This window comes from Bidens hawaiensis, unplaced genomic scaffold, assembly GCF_021521415.1.
Source record: "Bidens hawaiensis isolate Kalapana, Puna unplaced genomic scaffold, B.hawaiensis_p1.1 tig00051459_1, whole genome shotgun sequence".
Taxonomy (NCBI): Eukaryota; Viridiplantae; Streptophyta; class Magnoliopsida; order Asterales; family Asteraceae; genus Bidens; species Bidens hawaiensis.
In genome coordinates, this window is record NW_027499233.1 from 65,984 (window position 1) to 79,270 (window position 13,287).

The 13,287-nt window shown below is 34.4% G+C and overlaps 2 protein-coding genes across 2 annotated transcripts; one reads left to right on the plus strand and one right to left on the minus strand.

The window, feature by feature from the left end:
- Positions 1-39: 39 nt before the first annotated feature.
- LOC143599082 (E3 ubiquitin-protein ligase At1g63170-like) lies at positions 40-4,135 on the minus strand. The gene is made up of 5 exons (XM_077077132.1): positions 4,101-4,135; positions 2,291-3,040; positions 2,084-2,209; positions 1,196-1,493; positions 40-400 (listed from the first exon to the last, which is right to left on the minus strand). Exons 2-5 carry the CDS (start codon positions 2,938-2,940, stop codon positions 209-211), a joined length of 1,266 nt encoding a protein of 421 aa, XP_076933247.1. The 5' UTR covers positions 2,941-3,040; positions 4,101-4,135; the 3' UTR covers positions 40-208.
- Positions 4,136-8,165: 4,030 nt separating this feature from the next.
- LOC143599072 (palmitoyl-acyl carrier protein thioesterase, chloroplastic-like) lies at positions 8,166-12,629 on the plus strand. The gene is made up of 7 exons (XM_077077126.1): positions 8,166-8,273; positions 9,128-9,190; positions 10,138-10,241; positions 10,667-10,783; positions 10,869-11,040; positions 11,715-11,783; positions 12,353-12,629. Exons 1-7 carry the CDS (start codon positions 8,166-8,168, stop codon positions 12,569-12,571), a joined length of 852 nt encoding a protein of 283 aa, XP_076933241.1. The 3' UTR covers positions 12,572-12,629.
- Positions 12,630-13,287: the final 658 nt, after the last annotated feature.

The window sequence follows — 13,287 nt, forward strand, 5'->3', positions numbered from 1 at the left end:
AAAATAATTGTATATGTATATAATGCATAGGAAAACTGTATGTTTATTAGACAAACACTATATTAACAACACATTTGATTCGGTTCGACTTCATTCTTCTATACAATCCATAACTTCTCAAATGATAAACAAAAAGCAACGAAAATCATAATCAACTCGACAGAATCCTCATCAAAAGGCTTTGATTCTGTTACCTACTGATAATGTTTCATGCTTGTTGCGGACTTGAGTCTTGTGTGGATGAAATGTCATTACTACCCTTAATTTCAAACTTGCATAACGGACACGATGCATTGATCTTCAACCATTTATCTACACATTCTATATGAAAGAAATGATTGCATGGAAGCTCTCTTAACAGATCATTATCTGCATATTTTGCCAAACATATGCAACAAACCTGCAACATTTTAACCATCTTTATGTTAAACTAGACACACGATTCCATGTTTTGTATTTAATCAAAAACAGGTTCATGTCAAAATAATAATTTGGTCTGACCTGCAATTGCAAACGAGCTGAGCCCGCGCTCGTCTAGGCTCAAGCTTGGCTCGTGAGTGGGCTCGGTTCGTTTTGAGCTCTATTTCTAAAGCTCCAGCTCAGCTCGTAAGTAGTTTTTCAAGCTTGAGCTCAGCTCGGGCTCGACTCGTTTATTATTTATTACCCATTTTACTTATATTTATACTTCTTTTACTTATATTTATACTTATTTTTTGTTTATATTTAGTTACTTTCATATATAACCATAGTATAAATTATTTATTTTTATCATAGTTTTTATATATTAATAATAACTATAAAAATATATATTAAATAAAAATTTTATCCATAACAAACTCGTTTAGGCGCGTGGGCCGGCTCGAGTTTGACAAGTAAAGCTCGGGCTTGGGCTTGGGCTCGTTTATTAAAAACCCTTATTCTTAGGCTTGAGCTCGTTTAAGCCCGGCTCGTTTCGAGCATTTAGCGAGCCGATCTCGAGTAGCTCACGAGCGACTTGGCTCGTTTGCACCCCAAGAAAATAACCCATTTTTTGAATTCACAAAATAACTAATTAGTTGGACTTGATTACAAATATTATATTAGTATAATGGGTTCTATCAACACATGAAGAAACAAGCGTCTAAACAAGTTCGTTAAGAACATGGTGACTGGTAAAAGTGTTGAGCAGTAAGTTAGGTAATGATTTGGAACTTACAGCATCTTCCCCAGAGATGGCGCGCTCTTTTTCCGTCCCTGGTGCTAGAATCCCGCCTTCATCAACTACCGAATCATTATTATCTTTAGTCATCTCGTAATTTCCATTTTTCTTTAACTTAAACTTGTGTGTTGGCAAAGCATTAATAGAATCTTCACTCGCACCTCTCATTTGATTCATATCCTCATGAACACCGAGAATTGAAATGATACAAGGCAGACAACAACATATCATTCCACATAAAATGAAAGGCATTGCATAGCCAATACAGCTGAAGGTAAGGAATACAATACAGAGCCTGTAGCAAGACGGAAATTTTTATTAGGCAAAGTTATTCGTGGCAAAATGAACAGACAGTGTGTGTGTGTGTGTGTGGGGTGGGTTGGGGTGGGGGGGGGGGTAAGGGCGGGGCTAATGGGTCAATACGAGTTTGCGTCGAAAGTACTTTTTTGACTTGAACTGGCAAGGAAACAGTTTTTCCTTTTTCTTGAAATTTATGAATAACTAATATGTTATGTATAATTACAAGACTATACTATTATGACAGGAACAAATTTAAACCTTTTGATTCTCAAAATTCGTACACGAGGCCCGAACCATATTTTTTACAAGATTAAACCTGACTTTATATGTTTTAAAAAACATGTCTTTTTTTATCATGATCCAGTCAACTAATATGTTATTTTAACATGATTAATTCCACGGATTATTTTGACATTCACCTATATAATAATCTGAATTTTGTTTTAGTGAAAGATTTAGAAGGCTTTACGCTTCTAAACATAACTCATATTGACCCATTTGCATATATATGGGTTAACATTACCACCTCTAGGCAAAAGGAGAGGACATAATTTTATAAAAAAAAATGCAATATATTAGTGACACCTGTATAAATTAGGAGCCTCGGCAGCTGATGAATGACCTCCAAATATCCAAACATTACCAACCACAAACCATACAGCAGAAAAACAATCTAAAGCCATTTTAAAATGATCCACAAGCATTGTAAGCCTGTTAAAGTCATTAGTCAATCGCGTTTATTGAAAACTAGGATGATAAATGTGTTAGATAAACAGATGATTAATTAATTACCTTGCATTTGAGCCCACATTTAGACCATTCCAAGTGTCGGGTGCCATAGCAGGCCGGTTTTCCTCTTCTGAAGATCGAGCAAACGAGATTGTTATGTAAGAATTTGGTTCGGGTTGATGGTTAGTACCCTCTGAAGGTGGCTGTCGGGCCTGATTTGACCCACTTTCAGAAGCTTGATTTCTATGAAGATACCGCCAGTACAAAAACGGAAGACTCGCAACACACCCAGCAGCATACCCCACAATCCAAGCAAACAAAGGAGTTTGCGGGTTTTCATTTCTTGAAATGTATAAAACAACAACTGATGCAATAATCTGGCCCAAAGTGAACCCTAACTTGATTGAAATCCATAACAATGTGTCGAACGGGCTCCACCTACGTCGTCCCAGCCCGTCACCTCTCCTTCCAAGTGAATTTGACCCAGTCGATGAAGCCCGGACCAACTGAGAACCGGAAGCCCGCGGGCTACGAGCCAGCCCATTAAGAGAACTGTTGGATCCATTTGATGATGACGATGTGCCATCATTACCATCTCCAGTCTCCAAATCAATCACATGCTCGTTTTCACGGTGTTCTCGAGTTTCCACTAGCAACGGGTAACTATCAGTCGCTTGGTCTATATTATTTTGCTCTTCGGTCGTTACATCCATCCTAATTTTCAAACGATTAAAAAACGACTGCAATTGATGCTATCAAAATAAGATGCTTCAGTCTTCCTTAAGTTCACTGTGCATCATAACATACAGATTCCTGCAATATGCAAGCTAGATGTTAAACAATCTAAGATACATATAATTCAAGCAAAAAAGCCTAATCACTGAATAAAATTCTAAATTTATCACGATTGACACAAGAATATGATAACTTGAAGAACATAAATACATAATATATATACAGGTACAGGATCATGAGAGACTAGAGAGCTCCATACTCCATATATGCAGTGCAGTAGTATATTGTTCCAAAACGTGTTGTTCCGGACAAGCAAACCGGCCCACGCCAGACCGTCCAGGACCATCACGTGAGAGGTAAATCAGCCTCACTCAGCGGCAGTAGTATATGCTGCATGCCTGTGCATATATGCAAATACATACTGCATATATATATACACATATATATTGTATTATCTCACACATATGTAATATGGATTTCTCCACAAAGAAGAGTTCTCTCATGATCCTGTACCTATATATATACACACCGGGTCCGACTAACATATAAAGTGAAAAAACCGTTCCAAGTGACGACGCGATGGCAGTTTGGTAATTACACACTATGCATAGCGTAATTACGCTAAACCACAAAAATCAACTAGTTATTATATATATTCTGTTGCAGCATAATTCAGCTATTCGCGTAACGGCAACGGCCCCATTTTTGCCCTTCGCTTTCGGTCATATATATCTAGCCCTAATTTCTTCTAAACAGCAGCTAAACAAACAACAGACGCAACCGTTGATGCATATTCCATGTGACAACAGCTTAATAATAATAATAATAGATATGTCTGCAACAACTTAAATTCAGCTGAACAAACTCTAGGGCTCCAATTTCACCACCAAATAATAATAATCAATTACTAAAACTCAACTGAATCACAACTGACATCAAATTCATTCAATTCCGTAACCGATCGTAAATTAACCTAAATTTATGTATCGATTGCCGTATTAAGATGAAATTGAAATTGAAATTGAAATAAAACAATTGAATAACCGAATTACAAACAAACAAAATACGATATTCAACACGTACAATCTATGAAAACTAGGGTTAGGAATTAATAATTAATTAACTAAAAAAAACGTACCAGTGATTTTACGTTGAAATTAAAGGAGGATTATTTGTTGTTAATAAATAAATATGACGTTGAAGAAAGAGATAATGGAAAGTGTTTTGTTTGGTTTGTTGAAATTAGAAATTAAAATTGAAATAGAAACAGAAATAGAAAGAAAGAAAGAAAGCCGGCCAAATACTTACCACTAGAGGTGGCAAATAAACAACCGAACTTAAAACTAAACCGAAACCGAACCGTTTTGAAACCAATTATGTAAAAACCAGTTTGGAACCAATTAAAACCGTAGGTTCGGAATCGGTTTGTAATTTTCTCCACCAAAACCGGTTAAACGAACCGAAACCGGCCTAACCCCGGTCAAAACCCGAACCGAAACCGATCAAACGCATACCGAAACCGACCGTAACATGGTAAGAAACCGGTTTCAACCTGAAACGAAACCGTTCATAAACCGGTTTTGAGTTTTGTTAACCAAACCGAACTGGTTTAACCCAAACCGGTTTTGAGTTTAAACCGGTTTGTGCACCTCTACTTACCGCTAGATGTGCACAAACCGATTTTAAACTCAAAACTGGTTTGGTCAACCAAAGTCAAAACCAGTGTACGACCGGTTTCGGTTCGGGCTGAAACTGGTTTCTTACCATGTTATGATTGGTTTCGGTTCGGGTTTTGACCGGTTTTTGCCGGTTTCGGTTCAGTTAACCGGTTTGGAACCGGTTTTGATGGAGAAAATTACAAACCGGTTCCAAACTACGGTTTCAATCGGTTTCAAACCGGTTTCTACGTAATCGATTTTAAACCGGTTCGGTTTCGGTTCAATTTTCGATTCAGTTCGGTTAACCGGTTTATTTGCCCACCTCTACTTACCACAATGCGTTTGTCATAATACATAGACCTTATGAAGTTATACGGTCCGTATGAATTTTGAAGACTAGTCGTATGAGAAACAAGTCCGCAACACTAGAACTTCGGTTGGTTTTGATAAAATTTGCAAGCTATATAACACCGCGTATTAAACCTTATTTTATTTTGTATGGCCCATATAATACGTTGAAAATGTTTTACGGTTCACATAACATATCAGATATGACAACGATAAAACGAAGCATGTCTTGTTTAAGTACTTATATTGGCTATTGTATTGTTTTGAATGTTCTCGGATGCTAAATATCAACCATCATCACCACTATCATTACAACAACATTATTTATACATTTGTGTGTCTGTTATATTATATTGACCTTAGGCTATGTGTAGTAGAGAGACTATAAAATGAGGGGGATTTTCGACACGTGACCAAGGGAGGTGATATGTAGCCGGGGGCGGTGTTGTAGCTCACAAATTGCCCCACCCTCCAATATTTGATCACCACGTTAGCATGTCCATCACACAGCCCGACGACAAATATATCCCCCCACCCTAACCATTTATCGCCTGGGGGCAGTATCCTTGCCCAAATTCGCCCACTGTCGCCCCTATTTGCCGCCCACTACACTTGGGCTTACGAGATTATACGATTCATATGAATTTTTCAGACTTGTTTTATGAAGGTATATAAATAGTATAACGCCTGACCCAACAATATCACATTGGTCAATTTCAATAAAATTATATGAGTCATATAAGAATCTCGCATAAAATCTTATATTATTTTTATGCATGCAAGTATAAACCTTGTCAGCATATCATACACGGTCGCATGGCCCTATATGGGAAATATGATATGTTAAAAATGTTATACGACCCGTACAATATATGAGGCGTGATAACGATAAAAAGTTAAAAACATGTGTTGTTTAAATACTTATATTGGCTATTGATTTGATTTTAGTGTTCTTGGATACACAAGATTATTCCTCTATATGAATGAGTAAGAAGAAAGGTAAATACAATGTTATAAAAAAAACATTTCTTTTGTTGTAGACTGGTAGCACACTCTACCAAACATTGAATTTATTAAATTGTTTTTGCCAAATAAAGATATAAAAATAAAAACTACTCACCAGTAGTTGGATAAAGCTTGGAAAATAAATTAATCATTTAATTAATATATTCTATATGCTAAAAAAACAAATTTAAATGACGTTTAGAAAATTATAAACCTTGTTTAGTTTATCTTCTAAAGATACTTAGTAGAATAAATAATACAATAAATATTAAATTAATGAGAATTTTAAATTCAAATATTTGAATTATAATTTTAACGTATTCTTATTTTGAATTATAATTTTAATAAACCCCTAATATATTTCTCACCCAATATATTCCGGATAACCAACGCGACTAATTTTTTTTATTTCTGAACATCGTTTGAAACTACCTTCAATACCCTAGTGTGTCTTCTTGAAACGAGACGTCAACTATCCATATATTAATTTTGACGATCTAGTTGTGACTCATCTAGGAACATCATCAAGAAATAAACCCACTGCTGTCGGAAAATCCCCTCAAATCGACACCGTGATACCATATAAATCTCTAACCTTAACCATCACCCTTACGTCATTATCCTAGCAGTTGAAGGCTTGCAACTAGTTTTCTAACATGTAATGTTCCATTTAGTTAATTTAAGTGAGAGCCAATTAGCCATGAGTCTATAACTAGCTATTGCCCAACTTATGCGATTCCATTTTGAAAATAAGACAAAATAATTACTATATGTAGTAAAAGAGAGGTTTCGTACGGATAAACTTTTATTGGGCTAAATGGCGGCACCAAACTAGTCCACGTCATTCTGATTTTTTTTTTGTTTTAGTATTGGCAGGCATGGTTAATGTAACGAAAACCGATCGAACTTCAGTTTTGTTTTTTTACGTGACGGAAACCGAATAAATTCGCATAAACTCACCGCATCAACGTCCGGGACCGATAAGGCTCGGGTTTTGAAGCCATTTGTTTTAGTTCCGTTATCATAACGAACATAACGAAAACCGACCGGATGCCAGTTTTTTTTTTTGTTTTGTTTTAGTTATGGTACCCTGACGAATGTGACGGTACCGACCAAATTCTCATAGATTCACCGAGTTTTGTTTTAGTTCCGGTATCGAAACAAACTTGACAGAACCGACCGAATTTACATTGACCCATCATCTCCACGCCATACGTCAACCCATTAACCCACCTAAATTATATATATATGTTTTTGTTTTCGTTCCTATGCCGTAACAAACTTAACCGAAATCGACCAAATTCGTGTCGAATTATGGCCTGAGTTTTACCGACCTGCCTGGCGCAACACACCGGGTAAAACACTAGTTGATATATAAAATTGACTCAAAATCATGGACCCAAACTAATAGCTTATGGTCATTTAAAAAACTGTAAATTACGGCTCGTTTCTATTTCGGCTATGCCCTGTTCCAAAATTGAACCGCATAAAATACCAACTGATCCACACCAAAACCTAATTGAAGTTCGGAAAGAATCATATCGAACTTGTTTGAATGTTTGTTATAGGATTTATGGCAGTAAATATAAACATTTTCTTTTTTTTTTTTGCTCGTTATATTCAACCCCCCCCCCAAGTGAGTTAACATCTCTATGCGGCTCGTATAGGGCTTATATAAGTCATATAGCCCTCACATGACTGACTAATGTATGGATGAGAGATGATGACAGCCTTTTCAGTCTATACGGGCCGTATAGCCTCTATACAAGCCGTATATGCTTCAACACCTGACACTCTCCGACACAAAATGACAAAATTCTGCACCTATACAGCTCATATAGCCTATATACGAGATGTATAGACACGCCTAGTATCCAAATAACCTATATAGTATGAGAATAACCTATATAGCTATACCTTTTTTTTCCTAACAAAACACCTACCATTCTTCATACTTTTTCAATATAAACTAATTAAATTAAAAGTTGGTAATATTCAAATCCTCAACTGTGACACCCCAAGTAATATAACTAGGAGTGCCAACTATCTACACCATAATAAATAGAGACGGCCAAGATGCCTTAAAAGTCTATATATATATTAGAACAAAATCCATATTCGAGGATTCGTTTGCTATGGCTACCGGTGCTCCATACTTCACGATTTCGTCCTCAGACCATCGCTTACCCATCATGGTATCTGGTAAGTTCGGTGGCAAGCCAACGATTCAAGACGTGCATGAAAACAAACGAAAATCGGCTTCTTGGCGTTTGAGAGTTCAAACCAACGCACATGCGAAGGTAAATGCTACTAGAAGTTTTTATTTTTTTAACGACAAATGTTGCTAAATGTAAAAGTTGCAGCATATTCAGTTTTATGGCTACTAATATGTAAATAGACACTATTGTAGTAATGGATCGCAAAAATGTTGACCACTTTGCGACCCGTCTTAGTTAGCATTGAAAATAATCAGTTGTAAATCAATCGCTAATTTAGTAAAAATAGTTTACTTAAAAATTATTACAACAAAAAAAATTAGAAATTAAAAGTAAACTTATTTAAACTAAACACACAAGAAAATTAGAAATAAGAAGTAAACTTATATAAACTAAGCACACAAGAAAAATAGAAATAAAAAGCAAACTTATATAAACTAAACACTCAAGTAAATAATTAGAAATATCAAAGGGTCTTTGGCCCAATGGTACGTATCCGGTGGTATAGTAGGTGCTCCATTCTCTTTCGAGGTTAAAGGTTCAATTCTTTACGTAGGTTGAGTGGATTTAGAATTAAAATATTAGCCGTAAGAAATACAAAACAAACTTGGTAACATTAATTGTTAGAAAATAAAATTTAACTAGTCACAAATTTTGTAAAATAATATATCTATATGCATTTAATTCATTATACTTCAATTATAACTTCATCTCGTAGCAAACAGGTTGGGTGGATTTAGAACTAGAATATTAGCTATAAGAAATATAAAGTAAACAAAACGCCAACCAATTGCAAGTTTTGTAAATCGCAAACTTGGTGCCATTAATTGTTAGAAAATAAAATTTAACTAGTCACAAATTTTGTATGATATCTATACACATTTATCAGAACATTATTCATTATAATTCATTTACAACTTCATGATTTATGGATGCAGTGGATGATGGATGATCAGAATATTAATCATACCAATTCTGAACAATCTGGTTTAGGAAGCAAGGTTGATGGTTCTTTATTTCATCAAACTTTCGATATCAGGTCATGAAATTGGAGCAGATCGAAAAGCTTCAATAGAAACTATAATGAACCATTTGCAGGTATGGTAATTTTTCTAATGGAAAATTTTAGTAGTTGGTAGTTATTTATCAGGGTCGTCCCCGAGAATCGTTAAAATTTTTTAGGCCAAAGGTGAAAAAGATTTGGGCCTTAAGTGAAAGGGTTTTTTGTTGGGTTTAAACAATTAAATTTTTAAATGGGCTTAGTTGATTATGATTTGGGTTGTGCAAATTTATTTTTATTTTTATTTTTTTTAATAAAAATAGACTTAAATGAGTTGAGTAATTTGGTTCAAACATTAGAAATTCCAATTTTTTCATAAAAATATATATAAATTTTCTTTAAAAAAAATCGGGACTACCGAATGATCGGACTGGGGACTGTCGACTACCCTGCCCTCCTTCAAAGCCGGCACTATTAAGTATCACCATAAATCGAAGGACTTCTGATGACGAAAAAAGTTGTTGAGATACCAATCACCGAGTAATCCGTTAGTGAAAAACTATGGGTGGGTAATAATTTTAATGATGGATTACTGACGGGTATTTTACGTCAGATTTCAAATTATGTTAAAAAAGTTACGATGGATATGCGGTAACAAATTCGTCGCTAAACTTAAACATGTACAAAAGGTGATTAGACAACAAAATCTGCAATTTCATCAAACTCCGCTGGTGAAAACCAGTTTTCTAGTAGTGAATGTGGTTATTAAGTTGAAACAAGTAAAGTTTGGTTTTCGTCCTAGTGGTTTGACCATTTTAACCATTTCATCATAATCGGTTAAGCCACATGAATGAAAAACTAACTTTAACTCTAGTGAAGTTATTGGATTGTTAATTTGTTATGGTCATTCATGGCCATACATGAATCTTCATTTGATTCGGTTTACAGGAAGCAAGCGTTAGTTCTGGGAAACTAATCGGCTTTGATTCATCGTCTTCTGTAACTTGGGTGGTAACACAGATGCAAGTAGAAGTAGATTGTTATCCGACTTGGTAAGACACTAATCTTGCTCCTTTCGTAAGTATACCCACAACGAATTTTTCGGTTCTACACATGTGTTCACCTTAAAACATGTCTCTTAACATTATAATCTTGATTTTAGGATTTTACGATTTTATTAAACGAAATAAATACAAGAAAACATAATCAGATTCTATATCCCCTATTCACAGAAGAGATAATTACAACCAAATAAACTTTGTATAAAAAAAATCACTTTAACTGTGATAAGTCTATTAAAGAAACAATTTTAAATAGAGAACTACAAAACAACATTAACATGTGGATTTTTTTACTTCAACTGTGATACATATTACAAGTATATAGCTGGTTAGCCAACTCTCTTTCTAAGCCACGTTATATATGCAAGCACTCATTAGTTAGACCTAATGTATTGAAATGCTCGAATCAATTATAGGGGTGATGTCGTTCAGGCCATTGAACCTCGTTTAACTATTTCCGGGAAGCATGGTGTTCGTTGTGAATGGTTATTTTGTGATAACAAAACAAGTGAGATATTGGTAAGAGCATCAAGGTAAAAACCTTCTTAACACAGGAAAACTGAAACACAAAAATTAACAAGGGATTGATTATTTTAATGAAGATGAAATGTTTTGCAGTAATATGGTAATGATGAATATATCGACAAGAAGGTTGTCGAAATTTTCAGATGAGATTCGAGCTAGACTAGATCCATTAGTTGTTGATAGCCCTCCCGTTGTTGTCAAGGATACAAGAATATTGCCAAAACTAGACGAGACCACTGCTGATCACGTTTGTAGTGGTTTAATGGTGAGTAAGGTTTCTTCTATGGACGTTTACTGTTTGGTTTAGCCGGTCTTGCCAAAATTTTTGGGCCGAACCAGTGACTATAGCTTTTTGAGAAACTAAATCTGATCGATCGGGTTCACTGGGGCTAGACTGGTTCCATTTGGGCAATTTCTTTTAGCATGAAATTGTATGTATGGCCATTAGATGTTTAAAAGTTCAGTAAAATAACAAACTTAATAAATTATTGAACATTTTAGGTTTTAAGTGTTAGATGGATTTACGGGAATAAAAAAGTGAAAAAAAAAACCTTAGACGAGAATAGTTAAAATATACATACATATTATAATTAAAAATACTTAAATGTTTAATATGTTAGATTCTTGTACGTGAAAAAAAAATGTTTTTATATTGTATTAAAATCATTTAAACTAAAAATTATTATTTTTATTCTTTTACCTTAGCCCGGTTTATTTACATGGTCTATTCAAAGCCATAAAACGGATTGTGAATCCTAATTTATCAAACTGTAAACCGTAAAACATCTACCTAAATTTAATCATCTGGTTATATCGATTTGGACGGTTCGACAGATTTCAACGGTTTTTGAACATCCCTATTTTCATCAATCTGTTAGATTGACTAGATTATTTATAGGTTTCTGGTTTCAAACGTAACTTTTTTCGTGTATTGCATAGCCAAGGTGGAGCGACTTGGATCTTAACGAACATGTTAGTCATGTGAAGTATGTTGGGTGGATTATCGAGGTATGTAATCGGCTTATCTTAACTTATAAGCTCGTTATATGTTCTAATGACAAATTATTCATCAACAGAAAAAATAAATAGTAATTGAACTGTGATTTTCATCCTTGTAGTTGGTTCAAATTTGTCAATTCAATCCAAAAGTTAAAAAGTTGCTATTTTCGTCCCTAAGGTTTTATTTTCATTGCAGTTTTTGTCTTTTTCGTTAACATATTTTGGATTAAAATAACATATTTTAACAAACCACATGGGCGAAAATCGCAATGAAAACAAAACCTTAGGGACGAAAATAACAAATTTTAAACTTCTGGACTAAAATAGCAAATTTGAACAAACCATGGAGATAACCGCAGTTCTTTGAAAGAAAAATAAAAGTTCGGCAACCCTCGTTGATCATTGATGGATAACTGTCAGAAAAGATAGTTAATCCAAGTACTATATTTTTTTCTATAAGGAGATTTAATCATTTAATTTTTTCTTTTCTCTAATTAAACGGATTTAATATCGGTGAAAGTCCTCTGATTTGCAGTTGCATGGTCGATTGATTATTATAGTTCATTTTTTTCTTATAGAGTGTCCCAGAGTCAATTGTGAAAAACTATGAGCTTGCTAGCATGACGTTGGAATATCATCGAGAGTGTGGGAGAGAGTGTATATTTCAGTCGCTTACGTCTGTGTTGAGAAATGATAATGGCCATGTTGAATGCTACCATATGCTTCGACTCGAGGATGGTGGTGGCGTGATCATGAAAGGATGGACGAGGTGGCACCCAAAATACCAAACGAGTTAGGAGTCATCTTGGTTACTCAGTTGTGAAATAACCATCAAATCGTGCTTTTGCTCAAGGAATACCTTGTAGTAATTTGTATATGTATGCATACAATTTTTAAAACAAAACTCATATACCTAATTATTGGTTTGCAACAATGGTTCATGAAATAATCGGCGCATGCTGTTTTGTTTGGGTAAGATGAAAACATGTGTGAATGTAGTGTTAGTAAGCCCATCCTCGGCTCAACTGATTTGAAAATTTGAGCTTAAGCCTTAGCTTGGATCGTAAAAAGCTTAAGTATCGATAATGAATATTATTCAGCTACCTTTTTTTGTAATTAACCACATATTTGGTATGTGTGTATAAAAGATAACTAACGTAATCAAATATATAATAGACATTTTCTCCCTCAAAGTCTTAAAATTAATGTAACAAGACAATTTCATTATCATATGCATTATATATAATGTTTGTGTGTAATTGCAGTACAACAAAATGAACAAGCATAATAAAATTACGTACTTGTAAAAGTATAGCATAATTATTATTGCATTAGTTGTATATTGAGTTATAACGTAATTACGATATTCATATAATTACGATAATACAGTATACCATCACGTCACTTTTTCCTTCACTTCTCACGCTTTATGGGATGAAAAGTTGAAAATCATTTGTAAAAATCAATTTCTTTTAAGTTTTTAATTTTTATTAAAAAGAGTAGTTCATTTTTA